This window comes from Scomber scombrus, chromosome 10, assembly GCF_963691925.1.
Source record: "Scomber scombrus chromosome 10, fScoSco1.1, whole genome shotgun sequence".
In the NCBI taxonomy this organism is placed as follows: Eukaryota; Metazoa; Chordata; class Actinopteri; order Scombriformes; family Scombridae; genus Scomber; species Scomber scombrus.
In genome coordinates this window covers 14,521,963-14,544,852 of record NC_084979.1, presented here as the reverse complement: position 1 = coordinate 14,544,852, position 22,890 = coordinate 14,521,963, and the positions used below count along the sequence as shown (strand labels likewise).

Genomic DNA, 22,890 nt, shown 5'->3' with positions numbered 1-22,890 from the left:
AAGAGGAGCATTTAAGGTTCTCTTCAGGGTTAACTTTAAAATGGTTAACTTTAAAATGGTTCATTTGCCTCTAACAATAATAATGATGAAAATGATGATAATAATATATTATGAGATCCACTCCTTAATGAAGTTTTTGGGGTGTGGAGGGGCAACCTGAGCCTGGAAAGTATTATTTTGAGTAACTATTACAATTTGGATCCTCTCATTTGTGCTAAACCCCTTTCCCTGCAATGACCCAGATCAAAACAAAGCAAGAGCCAAAAGAGCCTAACTGCTGTGATTGAGCTTCTGCCACCAACACTCAAACACAGAAAAATTGAAGCGCAACACCATTTTTTCCCCAGACAAGTCTTAACTCTCTTACTTTCATCACTTTGTGTGATACCAGTAATGCAGTAATATGCAATGTATAATTGATTTAATAACGTGTGACTTCTGTACTAAGTTTTGAATACAGTGCAGAACATGTTCATGTGATTAGTTACCCACCTAAAAAACAGCAAACAAGCAAAATGCAACATGCCTCCTGTCAGTGCCATAAATCTGTTGAGTCAGACCAATAACTAAAGCATTTTGACTGCATCCCAGTTAAAGGGCCGCATTCTTTGAAGTGTGCATCTGTAGACCAAATATATTAACAACTTGGGCCATCAGTCACTTGTAAATATTGCACATAATAAAGAAGCAATGGGAAGGAAAAAAAGGAAATCAGGCAAAAACTTTGTAGATGTTGATAATCACAGGGTATTATAGAAATATGGGAGTTAAACACTTTGTTTGCAATTTTAGAGCAAATTCCTGTTAAAAACATGGGAGAAGTTTTATCCAATGCTAGCTAGCTGCATGGATCTGGGGAGGTTGGTTGCTCAAGTGGTCCACTGCTTTGATCCAGGCTGTACCTGCCAGTACCTCAACAATTATTGACTGTATGCTGTGATGTTGTGTGATGTTCGTGGTTTGACTCGTGGGATGACTCCTTATGAAGAATTACCTTTCCTCTTGAACCATCATGAGGTTGACATTTTTGGTTTAGAGCAAAATGTCTCAACTATTGGATGGATGGTCATGACATTTGATACAATGGATCATGATTCCCCCCAGGATGAAAAGTAATAACTTTGGTAATCCCTTCATTTTTCCTCCAGCGCAACCATCAGATCAAATCATCAGTTTGTTAAATTACTCTGGTTTCTCATGAAATACTTGAAAAACCAATGACATTTCCATCAGCCTCAGCTGAGCTTTGTGTTTAGTATTAGGTAGCAAAAGGTTGCATGCTAACACACTAAACTATGATGGTGAACATTACAGTAAACATATACCTAAACATCACATGTTAGCAATCTGATGGTAGAATTTAGCTCAAAGCACCACCGCAGACTCTTTGTCTTGTTAATTCACAGGTTTAAGAGCTTCTAAGAGGAACTGAACGCACAATTTGTTTGGTTCTCTGCAGCATATGTGGACAGTGATGTGCTGTGCTGCATTTTTGACATATTTAGAATATTCTCTATACAGAAAATACTTACCAAATATCAACAGTGTTTGTTTGGTGAGTGCAACTTATGTTTCTGCTTTCAAGTTTCAGGGATGTGAGCATGCATGTACCTGTGTTTTTTTTCTAAATCTTTTTTTCTCATGATCTTGTATTCTTTCTTATTTCATGTATTATTGTCCTCTTCTTGTTGTAGGTGTAAAGCGAATCTTGATGCAGCCATAGTTTCAAGTGCCCTTCGACCAAGCTGAGAATGACACTCACAGAGTAGGATCTCCGAGTTTACGCTTCACCTCCAGAGCCTTATCACCAAAACAGCATAACAGGTAAATCACCAAGCTGGTTTTTATCATAATACCTCTCTTTATGTCACTATATATATGCATAAGAATGTAGGAGGCATTTTTATTATTTTTTTATGATGGTTTTCCTATTGTTAATATTAAAAAATATAATGTAATTAATGTAATGTAATGATGTTTTGTTTTCCATAAAGTTCAAACTTTATCACACATCATTCCTGCTTGCAGGGACAACAAATACAAAGGTTTACTTTTGGTAAAATATTCTTTAAATTTCACATAGGTGCAAGAGTTGATCATAGTAACACATAGAATGACACCATCTACACAGTTCTGCTGGCAAAAACCTATAACACGCAGACTCACATCTCCTAAGCTCAGTACTGTTTTCACAACAATGGCGGCAAAATGAACAGTTCTTGTTTTGTGGTATGATGTAATCTCCAAATTACCCGATTTTAGACTGGTCCATGTACATACAGGCATGTGACTATTATAATTGACTAACTAATAATTGACTTAAAAAATATAAGCTTATCCTTTAAATCCTGTCAGCCCATCTGCCTTGTAAAGTTTGGGGAATCAAAAGTATACAAGAAGGCTTTATGGAAGTACAAGACTGTTAACATTAAAATTACATTAACTGAATATGGTCAGTTTTTATTGGCACATTTTGTGTGCATGATCTACAACAAAATTAAATTAAAAACAATGTTCATGGTTGAAAATGCATAATTCATGTAAACAGCAGATGTTATGGACTCCAATGTATAACATTGCCACAATTATAACGAAACTGAATTTTGGAATTTCAAATAGGCCCATACTCATTGTAATCATGTGTGTATGTCTTACCCACTAGGCTACCAAGGTGCAGCTGGTATTAGTTATTTTAGCTTGTGTCAAATTAAAATGAAATGAGAATTGCATTATTTGCATTTAGATAATGGCAGGCACACACCAGTCAGGATAACATTTCACTTTTTACAATCTACCAGGTTGCTATGTTTACACATAGTATGAGCCAATTTCAACTTTTTTTCTAGAGTTGCTGGAAAATAAAGATGCAGTAGTGCGGGTACACATTGGGCTTGTTTGTGTCTTACTGAATAATGGCCATCAGTGTTTTGCTGCTGTATTAGTCTGCTCTCAGATACTTTCTGAGGTAAAAAAAAAATCTTATGTGTGAAATTCATGGAAGATGAAGGAGGTTAAAAAGCAATGAAACCACCCAAAGTGTTCATGCCCAAGAAAAACTGTAGCTGTGTTCAGATAAACTTAGAACAGATGGAAAACATCAGCCTCTTTTATTTTACAAAGAAATTCATTTAATACTTGTGTCACAGCATAGATTAGAAGCTGTATTTCATGTTGTACAGACTCTGTTTAACATCTCTGCTATGTGAATGACATTTGGGCAAATTTGGTTGCAAACTTGTCTGCTGTCTTACTTGCTTTCATGTGGCTGTGCCTCTTTCTGTCCTTTGAATCCCATCATTTTGAATGCAACGCTGATACAGTCTAGTGCAGCATTCAGTGTATTTAAAAGTGATCTTGCGTAATATCTGCATAAATCTGCCTGAGCAGGAGTGCTAGGTTTGGATATTCTGCCAGAGCGCCTTTATATTAACCTAAAATGTACAACCTTCCATCATAATATAAATGAAAACCCAGATTATTCACTAAAATTCAAATAAAAAATGAATAACTGTTGTCATTCCCAAACTGAGTCTAATAACGGTCTAATATGAATAGACTTACACGTTTTCTATTGCTGCTTGTTTTGTTTACGTCAGTAGGAATAAAACAGGCTTATAGCATAGATCATTAATGAACAACACACACTGACCAAACACTGACTTAATCAAACTCTTTTATTACGTGCCAGTATAATTAACAGTTCACAGGGGGTGCCGGTGCAAAACGCTTGCCCCGCCGCAATTTCAAGCAGCGTTCGTGCTTTCCAACAAACACAACTTGCAGTTTTTGCAGGTGAGAAGCCTGTGAGGGATCATGTCCTTGTCATTGCGCATGCAACTCCTGCTGCTGGTCGAGGCATGGAGGGGTTTGGATCTCGGGGTGGATAGCATGAACCTCTGCATTCCTTATGTCCTCTCAGTGAAGTGAAAGGATGTGGCTGTTACTTCATCTGTGTCTGAAATCATCCCCATATTCAATCTGTCACTTGTATAATAGACAGTAGATTTCTTTATAATGAGCAGTAAATTGACACTTTGAACAGTAATGAAGGAACATCAAGTGTGGTCTTCCACCACTGCAATTTACTATAAAAACATCTATAAAATGCTTCACACTACATAGTGGGATTATTAGCAGAAAGTTGTGAACATGCCATGGACACAATTTTTTATGTTTCATCACACTATATTAACAATCAGACACTCAAATAAAGTGGCAGACAGTAAATATTGTGGACTGTAAAGGAAATAGGTAATGATTTTGGTCACAGCCTGGAGCTCTTAAACATTCTTTTAATCTTTATTGTCAAATTGAATCACAAATGTTCAGCTATGTTTCCTTTTACTTGAATGTTAGAAATCCATTTAATTGGGCCCACAGTTGACTTGTAGAAAATAACTTTCTCTATATCTAATCTATTTACACTACATGCCACATTCACTCATTCACACACATGTTCATAAGCTAATGCAGAGGCCACCATGCAAGGTGCAAACCTGCTTATGAGGAAGAGTTTCTAATCATTCAGACACTGATGACACAGCCTTCTGGAGCAATTTGGGTGTCAGTATCTTGCCTAAGAATCTGGAGATCCAACCATTTTTTGCTTAGTGGACAATGTGCTCTACCTCCTGAGCCACAGCTGCTCCATGTCATAGTTTAACGACACACTGTTTAATTTTAAAGCAAATGTATCAGTTTGAATTTGGCTAATATATAATACTTAGGTTACATAATGTATGTAAATTGCTACTTTCTAACAAAATGTGCGCAATGTATTGCAGCACAAGGCACTGACTGTAGTTTTATTGCACTCTTGCGCATACGTTATTCAACTGTCAAGCTCTCAGCTCTCAGTGCTTGTGTTTTTGTGTGTATGTCTGAGAGGGCGGTTGGGTGTTTAAGCATTCTAAGCATGTGGCTCTGTCCCAGCTGAAAAAAATGTTACCTGTTCAGCTGTTCCTATTGTAAACACCAACAGCGCTAGGTGTGTGTGAATGCTTTAAAGTAAGAATGAGTACACCCCTCCGGGCCCTTTTTTGTCCAGGCACAAACTTCTGTTTTCAGTTCGGTCAATCTAGACCCAATACAATGATTTCAACTGATAAATGATGAGGTGATCTTTTCATAGCATCTCATTGGCTGGTCCTTCTCTGCAGGAAATACTTACCTACTTGTAATATTGTATATTACTTGTAATATGTACCTCATATAAATGGCAGGTCAAATACGGACAGATTTTGGATAGCTGTATTTGCAAAGTAACCTTACTAAAGTGTAATATTTGACTAGACACATTATAAAAGTTAGAAAGAATGTCTCAGCTGAAGTTTGCAGCAACATGGTGTTAATACCTCACTACAAAGGGGCTGATCTCCAATCCCCCATCGCTCAAACCCTCAGACCCTCGGCACATTCACCAACATGCACCCAAGCACACTCTGAGGACAACTTGTGAACAGCACATGGGAGGGAAATACTTACTCGCAGTACACTGGCCCAATTCATTCCCCTCTTAATCCGCTCTGTGCTTTCTGCCTAATTTGGTTTCTGCTTCTTATACATGTCTAAGTCAGACTGAGTTAGTGATCAAGCTACCAAAGACTGGTGAATGCACATAGGTTTACTACACCTAATAACCTCTACACCTGCTTTCAGCATCTGGGGCTTTGTATATCTCAGACTCAAGCAAGCCTGAGACTGCCCTGTGATTTAAAGTGCAATGTTATTCTTAAAAAAGCAAAGAGTTCAGCAGCTCTGTAAACATATCTGAATAATCATACATGCAGCTTGTACTCTATATGCGAGTCATGCTGTCAAATAAAACCAGATGTATCTGCATCAAGTGAGACAAGTGGGGAAAATATATGTTGCTCTGTGATTTCGGTGAACTGACCCTTTAAATGCTGTTGCAGCATTCTAGCTCCAACAGCCAGACCATGTACAGAAACAACAATTCTGATTCCAAACTGAGAGTATGGTGTGCTGCTCCATCAACACAGGGGGAGTGACCGATGGACTTAACTGAAAGTTTAAGTACTGGTTTTATTGTGCCAGGGAACCGGTGACATGATGATAGTTGGTGACAATGGCCTAGTGTTAGAACAAGATTTTACACTGTGGTCTAGAAGCCTGGCTACTATGAAATTGGCCATGATGCATCACTACTCTGTTGCACTTGCTTCTGTAATTCTGGGTGCCACTTAACTTTAAATCAGCAGCTATAAATTTGGACACAAGACAGGCTGAGTTTGCTTGTTGCCATTGTCAATATTATTGGTGGGCCAATCTATTAAAGATGTCAAACTGTCTGCTGCTGTTTGCCCCCTCTGCTTTATCTCTGATCCCACCACTGCCCCTGCATCCAACTGTTTCTTAGTGGTGTCCTCTTGAGGGCTTCAAAAGTTTCATTTATTTTAACTTTGACATGATTCTAGTAAAAACATTAATATTGATTGGTATTTGTCTGGAAGTCCTGTTTGATCATAAAACGATTTCCAAGTCTGAGTTTGAAATCAAAGTCTTAGGAGGAAGACCTTTAAGAAATGTTATCCAAGAAGGACTTGAAGTTATTCAAGGGCTCATGTTGCCTGTTAGGGTGCCAAAGTGTCAAAGTGCAGGACAGTTGGCTCACAACACAGGCATGTCACCCAATTTCACTGTTATCACTCTATTGAATACCCATCTGTCCTAACTATTTGGGTTAGTAATAGCCTACTAAACCTTCTAGTATTTTCAGGAAGATGTTATCACCTATTTATTTCAGTGAGCCAATGTTGGTGAAACTCCACCAAATGTCCTAATGTCTCCTTGGTTGCAGTTGCATAAATATAGCACAGATATTAATTCGTGTCATGGGGGCACACAAAGTTCATACAGGCAAAGGTCCTTGAAAGGTCCGTTCTTGTAGAAAGGAACGAAGGACTATGACAGGTTTTTCAACAGATTGGTGAGTCTTGCTTTATTAATTATCTATAGCATTGATTAACATTGTTATTGGCAATGCTCAAATTTTCTGCTGTGAGATATATGGATTAATTTCTATCTTTCAAAAGAAAAATCCTTCATTGTTAGCTGATTGCTAGCAATATAAGTGAACTTCTATGCCATTGGAAGGCTAGGTTAGAGGTTTTGCTAATGCATTTGTCTTAGTGGGAGAAATTACTTGGTTTGCATCATTTCAGCTTGTTGAGCCAGTGGCTTGAGCACATGAGTTCACAGGCGTATTTTTATGTGGAATTAATGACGTAGTTTGCATAGTAGTAATTTGTTTCGAATTTAGTTGTTGGCAATGTGTGTGTGTGTGTGTGTGTGTGTGTGTGTGTGCGTGTGACCTCTTCCATCAGTAATCAACTCTTTGGTCTTCTCAACTTGAAATTTTAAAAAATGTACATCAAACCAGCTGACAATTCAACCTCTTTTCTGTAGGCCAGGTCATTGCTTTGGTTAAGTACACCATAGGGCAGTGTCATCGAGACACCTGACTGTGCCTATAGTTGGTGGTGTTGCTGTTGGTGGTGCTGTTTTAGTTAAAATAATGTCAAACAGTTAGTTCTCAAGTCTGGCAAGGGAAAATCTAAGACCTAAGCAATAGTTGTGTTGTGCAGTTTAGTTCATTCATGTGTTTGCTATCAGATTTGCATTTCATAATGAAAATAAGGTTTAAAAGGATGATTTTCACAAAAATACGATGAGAGGGATCACCTTTGTATGAGTCTATACACAGTGTATTATACCTTTAAATAAAAGCTGTAATGTTTAAAATATCACAAAATGTAAAATATCACACAATTTAAAACATAATCATTAAAGCAAATGTTCATGCAGTGGACATGCAGTTATGTGCTGACAGGCAGCTTCAAGAGTCTCATAATTAACAGACACAATGTAAACACTGCTGAGACATTCAGTATAGTGCAGTAGCTGTAATAAGAGCAAAAGAGGTGGAAGAATAACCAGCTTCAGCTGTACTGTAACTGACCTGTTTCACACCTCAGTGACTGTATTAACAGGTGAAACAGCTTGCTGTCTACTGTCAGTTACTCTTGGCACAATGATTAAAAACGTCAAAACTGTTAACCATCAGTCGTCTCCTTGAACAGTTCAAAGTGATTTGATTGACATTTTGATCAACAGTTTTCTATAAAGTTGCTTGAAGCAAGAGCAGTGTAAGACAATTATGTATTTCTTTTTCTTTGAAAGATGACCTCCTTCCAGCTGTTTTGTTGCAAGTATTTTTTAAATGAATGTGGAATAAAATGTTGAGTCGACTCAACTGTGCAAATATGTCATGCATTGTACACTGCATTTATAATGGTAAATGGTAAATGGCCTGTACTTATATAGCGCCTTTCTAGTCTTTTCGACCACTCAAAGCGCTTTACAATACATTTCATTCACCGCATTCACACACATTCATACACTGATGGCAGGAGCTACCACTCCTGCACATCAGGAGAAGCTAATCATTCATACACCGTTGGCACAGCAACGGGAGCAATTTGGGGTTAAGTGTCTTGCCCAAGGACACATCGACATGTGGACTGGAGGAGCCGGGAATCGAACCGCCAATCTTCCAATTGGTGGACGACCGCTCTACCTCCTGAGCCACAGCCGCCCTAATCAGAATAAGTCCTCTCTCTAAGGCAGCCGACTACATGTGACTTTGAAGTTATTTATGTTTTTTCTTTTTTTCTTTCTTCCAGTGAAAACAAGAGAGCCATGAACCTCTTCAGAAAGGATGCCATGACCACTAAGAAGGAGAAAGAGAAAGAGATCCAGTATGAGGACCCTCCAGATGGAGGTTGGGGCTGGATGGTGGTGCTACATTGCTTCCTGGTATGTCTGATACTCCCTCATCTCTCCATTGAGTTTATTTTATTAACAAGATGCTTTTAAAATGTCTTATTTGAGGTTAACTTCATAACATTGAAACATAAGTGATGATTTTTTTTCCTGCTACCGAAGCACTGATCTTCTTTCCATTATTTGCGTGTGTTTGTATGTGTGTTTTTCTTTGAACGGCTGCAGGTAAATGTCCTCGTGATGGGAACACTGAAGAGCTTTGGGATCTTCTTTGTGGCGTTCCAAGATGAGTTTGGAGGCTCAGCAGAGAGCATCAGCTGGATCGGTTCCATCATGTCAAGTCTGCGTCTCTCAGGAGGTTGGTGTCAAAACGTTTTTCAGCTCTGTATTGTTGCTTAAGAATCCCTATAGTGATTATCTCAGAGGTTTCTCGTGTAATTGTGTCCTCTCTCCTTCATGTTCCCTAAAGAGTTGAGAGAAGTTGGCAATGGTTGTACCATTATCAGTAGAAAATTAGGAACATTTTTGACATCCTGTGTCTTCATGCTTCCTCTTCTGTTACTTCTGTAGCACCCCTTGCCTCTGTGGCCTGTGCTAAGGTAGGAACCAGGGCGACCTCCATCGTTGGGGCAGTGCTGGTTAGCGGTGGCTTCATCTTGAGTATTTTTGCCAACAGCGTGGTGTTCCTCTACATCAGCATGGGAGTGATAGTTGGTGAGTAGAAATGTGTAGTGACCCAAAAGTAATTCAATGGGACTCAAAGCAAGGTCATCTTCTGCATGATGACCTCGATTTGAGGTTGTGAGGTTGAATTTGTCTCTTGTCTGACTTACAAGGTGTTAACTTTCGTTACTCCATTTAGGAATGGGTTTTGCACTTCTATACCAATCCTTCTCCGTGGTCACAGCGCTGTACTTCCGAAAGAGGTTAGCAACAGCTTATGCGATCGGACGTTCTGGGATGGGTTTGACCTTTGCACTTGCTCCATTCACTCAGCTGCTCCTGGACCAGTATGCTTGGCAAGGTAGATAGAATAAATGTGTTAAAGAACAGGCAGTTCTGGTGTATTTCATTGTTTTTTTGGTGAGTGGTGGTAGAAATGCAGCACATATAAGTTCTCTTCGTCCTTCACAGGGGCAATGCTGATTCTCGGCGGTCTCATGCTGAATCTGGTTGCAACTGGGCTGCTTCTGCGACCCATCAACGTGAAGCCACCCTCTGTGTCAAACCTAACTTCTTCTCCCTCCCAAAAGAGCCCAGCTGTCTCCCTCAAGAGCTCCTCCGAGAAGGAATACACTAAAAGCTGCTTGAATGGCTCCTCTCACTTATCCAATGGCATCTCCAAATCAGACTCATTTCCATCCCCTCCTCCTCCGCATAGGGACACTGAAGACCTGGAGAGGCAGTGTACTCAGGGACTCCAGGACCAGTTAGTGAACCCTGAACTAACCAGACTGGTCCTCAATGGAGTGAATGGCCATGAGCCCCACAATGACTTGGGTCAATGTAAACCCACAACCCCAGACAATTCCTTTGAGCTTAACAGCAGCATGAATGGCTCCACCATTGTTGCCTCACATGTCAGCACACCGAGTGAGGTGATCGTTGGAAAAACCAAAGTACTTGATTTCTCATTGCTGAAGGACCCGTTCTTTTGCATCTACACTTGGTCTTTGGTCTTCAGCCAGCTGGCCTATTTCATCCCCTATTTCCACCTGTCGGCCCGAGCCAGAACCCTGGGCATCGATGCCATGGACGCTTCTTTTATCATCTCTGTTGCAGGTGAGGCACACATTTGTCAGTAGTTTCTACTTTATCATTATGATCCACCTTAATAAACCAAATTATCTTGCGTTATCTAAATATTGTTGATTTTGACAGTGAAACCCAGATAATGGTTCCTAAATTAAGTGTCAAATTAAGTGCCAGTCAACTTTGGTAAAACCTACATTTTAAGCTTTAAAGAGTAGATTCACAATTTTTCAGATCTGTCTTAAAATAACAGTCAGAGATACCCAAACAAACATTGAGACTTGTTGTACTTGTGTACTTTAAATGTAAAGTAAAAAACACAAAAAATAAAATTAACACAGCAGCCAGTGACAGAGTTGGTAATATACAGCATGTCCTTTAAAAAAGAAGATATCAATAGCAGCCTCACAGCTGAGCCTCTCAATGGTAATTTCAAGTGTGGGAAACAGCACACTGCCTGCATAACAAAATGTTGCGTCTTTTAATCAGGCTATGAATGTGAGGAGTATTAAAATAAAGGCTTTTATAACATGCAAAACAAAAAATGTTGCTTATGTCACACAGAGGCCATGTTGTAATTGATGAAACAAGACATTTTAATGAGTGGATTCATTTTAACAGTGACTTTTGTATAGTGCTCTTTTATGTGTTTGTTCAAATACCTTTAATTTTGCAATTAATGTTTAAAATACGTCACATTTCTAGAGACATCTTGATTTTTAAAGAGATCTCCCTCTCTGGGTATCTCCATCAGAGAAACATTACTTCTCCTGAGTGTCCTCCTACATCCAACACCAGTACAGCCCCTCACCCGACTGCCAGCTCAGCTATTTGAAAATCACGGGTACCAAAGTCAATTGTGTCCACATACAAATTATACTGTACCGTGTTGGCTGCTGTATTAATTGCCGTCATACTTCTCATATTTAAATGCACTTAGTGGTTTAATGAACCTTATGAAAGACAAAATTGGTGGATTTTATCAATAAAGTTGCTTTCATCACAAAAAGGGTTGCACAAATCTTCTGGATAGGCAGTAGCCATGCATCAGTTCAAAACATGAAAATGCATGTCGTCAAAAAGTAAACGTGACAGCAGCAGGGAACTCGCAGTGACTGTGAATACAGTGGGTCCGGGTTTCTTTAAGACTGGGCTTAAGAAGTGATGCAAAAAGTCCTCAGTCAACTTCTAGGCATTAATTATTTGTGAGCTGCTCAGACTCTGCAGTATTATGTAATGAATGTGCTTACATAAAAGCTGAACTTTGGTCCACTGGCTAGAGCGGGTGGGTTCAGCAGTATGCCATTGATGAGGCCACTCCATATGAGCTGAAAACAGTATTAACATTTTGACCACCAACCACATGTGCATGTAATTCTTTAAGAGTGCATGGTCAGGCTTTGTGAATAATTGAAGTGCTACAGATGGGGTTGTGTGTTTATGAGTTACACGCTTCTGCTCTGTAATCCGTCCCTCAGTCATCAGTCCTCACCAGACAGAGACTGAGATGGTGTTGCCTTTGCTTAAAGGTGTATAAAGGTGTCTTCGGATAAGGATAATGACATCTAAATGATCTGAAACTGTTATCACAGGCTCAAGGATGTAATACAGGTAAGAGGTGTGAAAGACTTCAGTGCTGACGTTTTATATATTTTCTACATTACATCTCTGCAATGAGAATTGACGCAGAGAGTGGCCCCTGGTTAAGGGCCCTTAACTAGAAACAGTGTTCTAGAAACAATTCAGAAACACTTTCTACAATGTTTCTGTATAGGTGTAGCAAATACCAGTGGATATGATATCTCAATTTTCCCCAAAAAGTCTGCAGGTTTACTCAGATGAGCCCCGTGCCAGTAATCAGCGCCATGGGCAGCATGACTGACAGATTCTTTTGACTCAGACACGTTTGTTCTGTCACATTCTCTGGTCATGTGCGCTGTACTGTGAGAGAAACAGAGCGACAGAGCTTGGGAGACGGGGCGCCACACACACCACAAAGCCACCATCCCAGTGTCCCGCTGTCCCTCTTTCCCCCGACCCAGTGCTTGTCATAGAGGCCCATTGACTCGACTAAGGGAGGGAGGCTGCTATCGTCCGGCTCAGTCTATTCGACAACCCTCAGCCTCTAACACTGAATCTAACTTGAGTCGCTAAGCAACAGCTAACCGAGTAAAGTTGCTGGCGTGGTGACAAGAGGGGCTCCCAACTTTGTTTGAGCCGAGTTCTAAAGTGACTGATACTTTGCAGTGGAGCACTGAGGCGGCAATATGTACAAAAGAGGAGGCAAGACAAGCCAACTGCAACCTCAGAGAAGCTGGGAAAACCAACATGCCTTTTATAACCGTTTGCTTTAATCTAGTGACTTAAAGTCCTACTTTAAAGCAAAGAGAATCATTCTCTTCACACCTTGCAACTCTCCACTGTCTGCTCAGAGGCATGCACATATGTCTCCTCTAACTGTCAGTACTACAAAGAGAAAGGGACAGAACTGATAATACCGCTTATGCAAGTTGGCTTAAGGTGCTACTTGGAGAGGCCATATTTAAACTGCATTGTGCTGCGTTTGAACAGGAACAGCTGCAGGCCTGGACCAACCTGCTGTGACTAAAACACACAAACAAACCCACAACTTGTCTGTATGCAAGCAGGGGACACCCCAGGATATTGTCTTGGGTCTCTACAGGAGGACACATAAACACAGCACAGCTGCGTCATGTCATCTCTCTAACCTCTGCGGAGACAAGTACTCAAGATTCCGTTATGTAAGAAAAGCAGAGGTGTTCACTGGCACAGCATTTCATTGTTTATTCATTTGGATCTATGTTGATTGATGTAACCTTTATTCACATATATTGTAAATATATGTATGCTTTAAAAAAAATAATGGTACACATTGTATGCAAACTGATCCATAGTAACTTCAGCAGAAGTTTCATCTATTTTGGGTTCAAGCTGATCAGTAATGGCTCCAGTCTGTGCAGCTGTAGTGCAGAGCCAAATGATGGGTAACCCTGATCTGCATAGAACCAATTTGTTTCATTGATCAATGGCTCAGCGCTGCCTGCTTGTAGCTATTCCTGCGACGCTCAATACACCACTGCAGTTTCCGCACTGCCTATCGTGTTCCTGTTGACCTCAGCAGAGAAGAGCACATATCTGCACAGTCATCATACCCGACTGGGGCAAACAATCAATCGGATGGGATCGAGTGCATAATAAGTAGTTTGCTCAGGGGTTGCGAGTGTATCACAGATGTTAACAGATGGATATGTTGCCATCCACTGTTTCCTTGGAACATTCTCATTGTTTTTACATGAAATACACTTAGAGTAATCCAGACAAGTGTAGTCCTTCCTGCTTCACATTCTTTTTTTCCCCCATCCACACACACACACACTCAAACTCACCTATGTATACATACACACCCACACTCCTCCTGACTTTGTTTTTATTCAGCATAAAATGACTGCATTAGAGGGACAAGGCAGAATGCATTCATAAGTCCCAGCATGTGTAGATTTCTTCACAAATGACTTTAGCCGTACTACACGTTGCAGACTTTGACAGTTAACTCTTTCTGTGCACCTGAGCATTAGTGAAAAATGCAGGTCCTACCAGGAATATCTTGACACCAAAGAACAAATGCATTTACTGTTTTATACATATACATTTTACATAGTTCAGGAAACATGTCTGCATGTAAATATCTTAGTGACTGGAGGGGGGCAGGTGGCTAGCAGGTGAATTGAGATGAAGTGGAGTGATCACACAAAGCATCATTTACGGCGGTTTGTGTCGAATTTAAAGTCAAGTGAGTTTTATTTATATAGCACCTAGTCACAAATGAAGTTTTCTCAAGCTACTTTTCATATAGAGTAGTTCTAGACTGTACTCTTTAATTAACAGAGATCCCACATTCCCCCTATGATCAAGCACTTGGTGACAGTAGCAAGAAAAAACTCCCCTTTAATGGGAATAAAATCACAGGCAGAGCTGGTCTCTAGGTGGTGCGCCCATCTGCCTTGACCATTTGGGTTGAGAGAGAAAGATAGAGGGTGAGAGGAGAGAGAGAAACACAGACAAGCACAGCAACCACCACAATAATACCACAGTAATCCGTCGTTCTGCAGTTGAAGGTCTCCTGCGAGACAAGAAAGCACCAAACTACAGGGAAGATGCCGAGTTAGTAACATGCATTAATGGTTTATGAATGCGTACATATTGAGAGAGAAAGGAAGAGAGGAGGAGTTCAGTGCATAATAGGTAGAACTGGTTTACCCAGATTACAAGTCTAAGAATCTACAGGCACACTAGGAAGTCTGTCTGTGTCTTTAGGCACTGCAGTGCTTTGAGGCAAAAGGTAAGATCAGGACACTCACAATGATAGTTTTAACATGCTGATGTTTAGCAGGTATAATACTAGGCATCCCATGTATACCATCTTAGTTTAGCATGTTGGCATCCAACATTTGCTAATTGAATACATGGACAAATCTATAACCGATCCAATAGTTACATTTGACAAGAAATGTCAACCTCATGTTGGTGCTAGAAAAAAGCAGGGCATCATCAAAGTGAAAAGGATTCATCAACTGGGAATCATGAATGTCTGTACAATATTTCATGGCGATCCATAAACAAGTTGTTGAGATATTTCAGTCTGAACTGAGTAGTGGACCAACCAACAGACTGATATGACTAAAAACAAATTGTCTTGCTTACCACTAGTGGTATCCGCAAATAGCTGTTTTTAATCTATCCCTGGTTTGAGATATCAGATTGTTCCTGTCTTTATTTATGAGCATAGTTTGAGATCATGATTTCTTAATTCCATGTTCAGATGTTGTAAAGATGGTCAGATTTATCATCATTTCTACCACTACTCCAAAATAAATTGGGTGAGTGGAATTGTGTTTGTCGTACGCAAAATTTTGAAAAATTACATTAAAAAAAGAGTAATGTATTTTTTAAATGTTCCAGCCATCATCGGTTAGTTAGAGGGACGAACTGACTCTTTGATGCATCCACCCTACTAATGCCATTCTCACCACAAGGTGGTCCCTTTAAATATGACTCCCCCCTACACTGATCTTGCTTCACTGTTGCTCACACTACTGCTGGCAAAGCTTGCCTCCACCACCCCAGCCTCCATCTTTCTGGTTCAGGGTCCTATAATGGATCTAGGGTCAATCTACAATTCATGTATTGCTTTCGGCCCACTCTACAGTCAGGGTTTGCATTGCGCTCCCTGTTTTTAGATCATCATGCTGCTGGCTAATCCAGGGAGCATCTTAGAGTGGAGCATTCAACGCCAAGTAAAACTGGATTACCATTTGTTGCAATAAATGGTTTAATCTATGACGAGAGTGTTCCTGACTGAACTTTAATCTGTGAACATTATAGACTGATTATTTTATCAGTTTTATTCAGTTATTTAATTACTCTGGTAACTAGATATATGTGGTTGGACTGGATCTGTTTTCCAAATGTGAAGCCTCAGGATTCATCTTTATTTAAGTGTGAAGGGAGCGTGCTCTTGTCTTTGAGATTCCATCAAAACCTCCATTACCGAAGAGCAGCTTCCTCTTACTACCTGAATATTTTATTGAATACATTCCCCAGCCTGCTTCTCTCCTCCTATTCCTTCCTTTAAGAAACTGTGTGGAACATCTTACTGTATTTAACCAGGATAATCCACTCAGTATCAGCACTGCTTTTTAGGGAGTCCTGTGTACACACAATATATTTAAAACAATATTTTTTTTACATAACTTATTTTTAACCCTTATCGCTTTTGCTCTCTCCTCCAAGACCTCCATCTATCTTACAGTTTTACTTTGGGTCAAATTGAGCTTCTCTCTCTCACTTCACTGTGTTCGACTTTCATTCACCCATCCATCCATCTCACCTGTTTGCCTTTGTTGCAGGTATCACAGAGACAATTGCCCAGCTGGCGTCAGGCTGGGTGACAGACAGGAACCTTTTCCACAAGTACCACTACCACAAAGCCTACCTGATCCTCTGTGGCCTGGTCAACCTGCTCTCCCCGCTGGCAACCTCCTATATCCTGCTGATGGTTTACGCTGTCTTCTTTGCCGTCTTCTGTGGCGGCTACATGGCCCTGCTGCTACCCGTTCTAGTAAGGAGACCACCCAACACGACTGACTTCACATATCTTTTAAAACAAACTCATCTTCATCACTTGTTCCCCACAGTCTTAGTAATGCTTTATATTGCAGGCCCCATAGTAAACAATTAGATTAGAACTAACATACTGTAAATTCTTTGGATGATTCCTGGAATGGACAAATTGAATGATTTGGTACTTATTACAGGGAAAATGGAGACAGTGTTGTATTGGCACACATCCATATAATTCATTCCAATTAATTGTTAGTGTAAACTTAAGACCTTATTTGGGCAGCACTTTTAGCTAAATATTAACATCAGTATGTAAAACTCACAATGGCAATGTTAACATATTGTTTTCAGCAGTTATAATGTTAACTATGTTCACCATCAATGTCTGCACTAAATTTCATGCCAATGAAAAGCGAATTGAGAGGTTGTTCAGTCATCACAACTGACTCAATTCAAATAACTATCAATCTATTTTCCCTATAATTGTTTCTAAATTGCAAAAATCTTTCCAGGGGACTTAAATCATCAGAAATTTACTGTCCTGAAAATGCAAATTTTCACTTATAAATTTAAAGTTGTTAGAAATGTCTCAATCAGTCATTAGGCAGTTTAACATTCTTTATCACATACTTTATCACACAACAGGACAGAGAGTAAAAGTAATTCTCAACCATTTTCAAATGGAAAGTGGCGTTTAGAAAATCAATAAAGATAGTGAAGGCAGTTAAATGTTTCAGAATTTAGATAGAAATGTGCCACAGTGTGTTTTCTTGATTTGATTTGACTTTTTACACAATCCCACCAATGTTAGTCTTCACTTTATTATCAATTAGTAGCTAATTTACCATGTAATCCCCTTATTATCAAACTTTCGAATCTGGTGAATCCACAGTAATTATTTGTGTGGAGGACTTTTGTACCATGTAAAGGTTAAGTGGTTTATTGTGTCACGCACTGAAAGGGAAAATGTATTCTGGAATAAGACCATGTTTCCCAACTGCCGTTATGGATTGAACAACATATTATGTCAGCGAGTATCCAGTACCTCAGGTCATGACACCTGAATACAAAAACATCAGGTCATATGTGGTTTGATTTCACTTTGAGGTGGGGTCGTTTTAAAGGCCAGGACAGGCCTCTGGGTTTAAATGGTAACGTTTGACCTTTTTCTTTTTTTACGTGAATGGAAGAATCTTTTTTCTTTGATCTGATATGATATGTGTCAACAACAGAAAACACTTGACACACACGCACATGATAAAATGTGCACACTCTGTCACACAGACACATGCAGTCACAGGTGTGCTTGGTCTTAATGCCTAAACTGACATTTTTGATTTACTGGTCTGAAGCAGAGCCATTTGAAAAGTATGACAGGAACTTGTTTTCATCTCCTAAAACATGAACACACCTAGTTTGAATTGACAAGTGATGGTTGTTGTAATGAGACCTGCCCATTAAACGTATCATGTTACTCAGATGTAAACAAAAGTCTGCAAAATCCAACACACAGGACTGAAACTTGCCATTGCTTGCAAATTGATTGACAGGTCTTTCAGTTCAGGGGCCAACACTTGACAGTAGCGAAATCTGACTTACTGCTGTTTAAAGGTTTATTTGAATACTGATGATAATGTCAATAATGTTTGAAAAGAAGCAAAATATAACTTTATTTTCAGGTATGACACAATGCTGATTATGAATCAATGAGAAAAAATTGGGCTATTACATGTGGACAATTGAGCCACATTGAATTGAATGTTTTCTTTGTTGCATGTTTTAGACTGTTTACAAGAAACCAAGTCAACACTTGAATTTCCCTAGTTTTTGATGTGTTTTCCATAGCATATATGGTTTGTAATGAGCTTAAACATGTATATTACTAGTATATTTACATTTTATAACACAAACAGAAAAACAGTAAAAAAAAAAAACAACAACAAAAAAAACAGCTAAAAGTTGTGCAATGTGAGGAGGAGCTCCTGGTTGAATGTGCTGTTCTGCTCTGCAGGTAGATCTTGTGGGGTCGGAGAAACTCAACAACTCCATGGGCTTCTCCATGTTTTTTGTTGGACTGGGTTGCCTCACAGGGCCTCCTTTGGCAGGTGAGTGGATCACGTCATGGAAAACCTTAAGGATTCTCACATCTGCCAAACTTTTCCACATGCACACACAATAACAAATGCATACATATGCAGTGCATGTGCATGTGATTGTTGCTGATGTTACCTTTCTAAGATGATTTGTGTCACAGAGGGTGAAGTGAAGTATGTGCACATGTTTGTGTGTGTTCTTTTGTGTGTGTGTGTGTGTGTGTGTGTGTGTGTGTGTGTGTGTGTGTGTGTGTGTGTGTGTGTGTGTGTGTGTGTGTGTGTGTGTGTGTGTGTGTGTGTGTGTGTGTGTGTGTGTGTGTGTGTGTGTGTGTGCTTATCCATATACATTTCAAACGGGGTATAATTGAGTTGAGTGATCAGTGAGTGGGTTGACAAGCCTTTATTATAAACATACATTTTTTTGCAGGTGCTGCAGCACATATTTTCATGAAACCCTGAATTCCTTGCAGTTCCTCCAAGTGTGTGTCTGCCTGTGGGCATGCAGTCACTATACAGTATAGAAACTGAAGCACAGAGAAAAACAACCTATAGTTAGCCCTCAATGCAGACTGGGATGTCAGGACTGTTTTGACGAAAATGTGTACAGGGGTTACTGGGTCAAATTTCATTCTGCCTACAAGCAAGTCGAGTCAAACTCTTACAATAACAGAGTTGTGTTCATGGCTGGGTTGGAGTCACATTGTTTAAGTGATGGCAGATTGTCTTTGTTAGTTTTAGAGACCTGTTTTTAATCTGTGATCCGTTTTTTGTTGCAGTGTTTTCAAAGTCCCAGGTTGTTGCAGATTCCTTCTAATAAACTATGCCTTTTTCTAGGGCAGCTAAAAAAATAAATAATATTCTCAACACATTAAAATCTCTGATATATAGGACGCTGAAACATGCAGAATTTGTCTTAGCCTGACAGATATTCAGCCACTCATCTTTTTTCTGTGAATATGTGAGGTACTTCCAAGAAAAAAAACAACTCTTCTTTCCCTTTATTGGTAACATTTGGCCCCAGTTAAAGTGGGGGGTTCCCTTGAACCTACTGACATGGTCCCTGCCCTGTGTGTTCGGCAATCCCCTCAGAGGAGCTTATGGATTTCAGGGTTGAAACGTGACCATTGACCCCCTTTAGGGTGGTACGGAAATAGCATGCAGCTTTGTTTACCATCCCTGCGGTTCAAATGGAAACTGACGTAAGGCAAACTAACGCCTAACACCGGTTTCTTACTTAAAACTCCCTCAGGCCACAGGTTGTAACAACATTCCTGTTGACCAATCCCTCCCCTCTGGATAGCTGTCTGTTAAGTGCATCAGCAGCAGATTTAGTGTAGTCCTGCTTTTCATAAGGTCCACTTGTCTCACAGCTGTTCGTTTCTTGAAGTGAAATGTCAACATGGCCTTTTTAAGGAAAACAAATAGGGACATAAAACACAGGAAGTTATGATAGTTAACACTGGGGTCGTGCATGCTAAAAAATTGAGTCCTCACCCTGCTATAAAGTGACATATGAAGAATATAAAAGTATCAAATGGGAAACAAGTGATTTATTTTAAAATCCATTGTGGAGAAAAAACACTACCTTAAATTCATTGTACAGTAATTGAAAAACATAACTGCTTATATGCCACACAGTGGCATCTCCCTTGCACCAAACTGCTCTCCTGATAGAAATCATGATCACTGTTATTAGTCTTTGAAGCCATTTCTAAACAGACTAACATGACCACAATCTTCATGGCAAAGGAACATGTCACCCAGCGCAGTGGCATGCCTCACTGACATGTTTTTAATTGTTTTTGGACACAACAATAGAGCTCTAAGGACCAGAAAAATATGATATATGAGACTTTGAATACATGAACATTACTTGTTAGTGGGATGAGTTCATTGTTTTTGGTTTTGGCTCTGCACATGAGATTTGTTGAGAAAAATCACCACTAAAAAGGCACAACTCTAAATATGCAAAAACAGGAAATGTTAGTAAGTTGTTAATCAATGGATTTTGGTTTAACGGTTTTGTTCCTGTTTTTATAAAGGCAGTGGTCAGTATCCATCAGAGGAAATTTCCTGACGAGCTAGCTAAAAACACAGTAGGTGTCTTGCTGGAGGACAATACATGCCAACTCAAAGGACTTTTCAAACATGGCAATCCAGGCATTATTCTTATTCATGAAGTATTAATTGTCTATCATTAACCATCATTACCAGCCATTAATCACAACACACAAATGCTTTATAAAGGCTGTCTTATTAGAAGGTGGGACCTAATTTTACCGTTTCCTGTGTTGCTGTTGTCTTATAGGGTTCCTGTATGACTACACTCAGACTTATGACTGTTCTTTCTACCTGGCTGGCCTCTGCTATCTGCTCTCCTCTGTCTCCCTGTTCATGGAGCCGCTGGCTCAGCGCTGGAAGGCCAAGAGGAAACAGACCCAGACCAAGAGAGCAGAAAACAGCTGCAAGACCAACGGCTGCTTCACCCCCGACCGGCTGCAGAACGGCGCTGTGTAGAGCAATGAAACCCAGGGAAGGCCTTCGATCTTGAACCAGCATGCTCAAACTTGCCGTGGGCCTGCATACCTTGAGCTTGAATGTGACTCCAACTTAAAGTCGGGACCTAAGTGACCCTTCATTTCTTCAGGAGTGCAAAACAGGCCGAGGAAAAGACGTCGATGACCACAGTAACATGATGTCCAAGAACATACAGTAGTCAGGACATTGGTGAATCGATTATTATGTTGAACATTTGAAAGCCAAAATTTTAGTGTTCTGCAAAATATTTTATCCCCTGTTCTTGTTTGATCAGAGGTACATGCATCAAAACCGAAGATGACCTTCTATGTACAACAGCCAGCACACTTTAATATCAGCAGCTTTGCAACCATGACTTATTAGAACATAATCTAATCCTGTTTTCCAATGAAACAACCCGTTTCAGTAATGTTTCATTGCACATAATATTGCTGGAAACAAGCTATGCAACTGAGCTTGAAATCCTGTTTTCAGCTAGTTTTTTTCTGTGATGATATTATTAGCACATATCCTCAAAGAAATACATTTCACCTGATCTCTTTGGAAGCCTTTACCTATATCAGTAAACCTGTACTCACACATATGCACTTTGGGCCAAGTTGTGATTATGCTGCATGACATTTCCTCTGACCTGTGACTGCCAGATGGAAAACATACTGAGCAACCCCTTAATCGTAGACCGCTTCTATGACACAATGTGTAATCTGCTCTATGAAGCCAAAAAATGACAAACAAACAAAACAAAAAAAAAAAAAAAAAAAATTGCTTCAGTAGTTAAACAGAGAAAAAAAATGTATCTCCTATCCTGACAGCATTATTATAGGCACAGGGGTAGAATGTATGGCATGTGTTAGTAGCATTTAGGTGTGCTCAATTTCAGCGATGCACACTGATATTCTTGTATTTATGTCTTAATTAATATTCTGGATGTTTTTACGTCCCTCAACTACTTCAACGTACTTTCACATAGACACATCAATCAAACCTCAGTATATGTAGCTCACGGGGACATCTTTTTAAAAAAAAAACCTTTTTAAAAGCATTCAACTTGTTGTTCCACAGAAATGAATGTTTATCTGTGAGTGGAACATTTTCAGCTCCTCTTCTCCTTTATACTCATTCATACTTTCATCTATACTACATTTAAACTTCAGACCTGTCCCCATCCACTTTACTTTATTGCATTAGTTCCTCATTTTCATACATTTATATTTTTCTGCAACTGCGGTTCAAGTTTTATGCTTTTTTGTTTTTTCAAAGCTTTTCAAAATTTACGGTGGGAGTGTATTGTGCTGGTGACAACACTGATGTTGTTGGCTGAAACATTCAAGGGCAGTGGGAAATTTCATGTTCTTCAACTGAAATTTATGCTGTTTTTTCAGCACCTGCACAAAGACTGACCCTTTGTCTCTTTTCACTGGTAACCTTTTTAAATCTTATACATGTCAACTGACAGGGACAACTGACAGTGTATCTACTTTCAGTGGCAATGCTCACATACCAACTGATAAACGCTTGAACTGAACATTTCCACTTAAGTTGAAATTTCAACAGACATTCC

At 39.6% G+C, this 22,890-nt stretch overlaps 1 protein-coding gene across 1 annotated transcript; it reads left to right on the top strand.

Annotated features, from left to right (window-relative positions):
• The first annotated feature begins 1,807 nt into the window (after positions 1-1,807).
• Positions 1,808-21,308, top strand: slc16a4 (solute carrier family 16 member 4). The gene is made up of 9 exons (XM_062427696.1): positions 1,808-1,824; positions 8,706-8,838; positions 9,031-9,163; positions 9,376-9,519; positions 9,668-9,829; positions 9,940-10,587; positions 16,485-16,696; positions 18,710-18,803; positions 21,100-21,308. Exons 2-9 carry the CDS (start codon positions 8,722-8,724, stop codon positions 21,306-21,308), a joined length of 1,719 nt encoding a protein of 572 aa, XP_062283680.1. The 5' UTR covers positions 1,808-1,824; positions 8,706-8,721.
• The last annotated feature ends 1,582 nt before the right edge of the window (positions 21,309-22,890 follow it).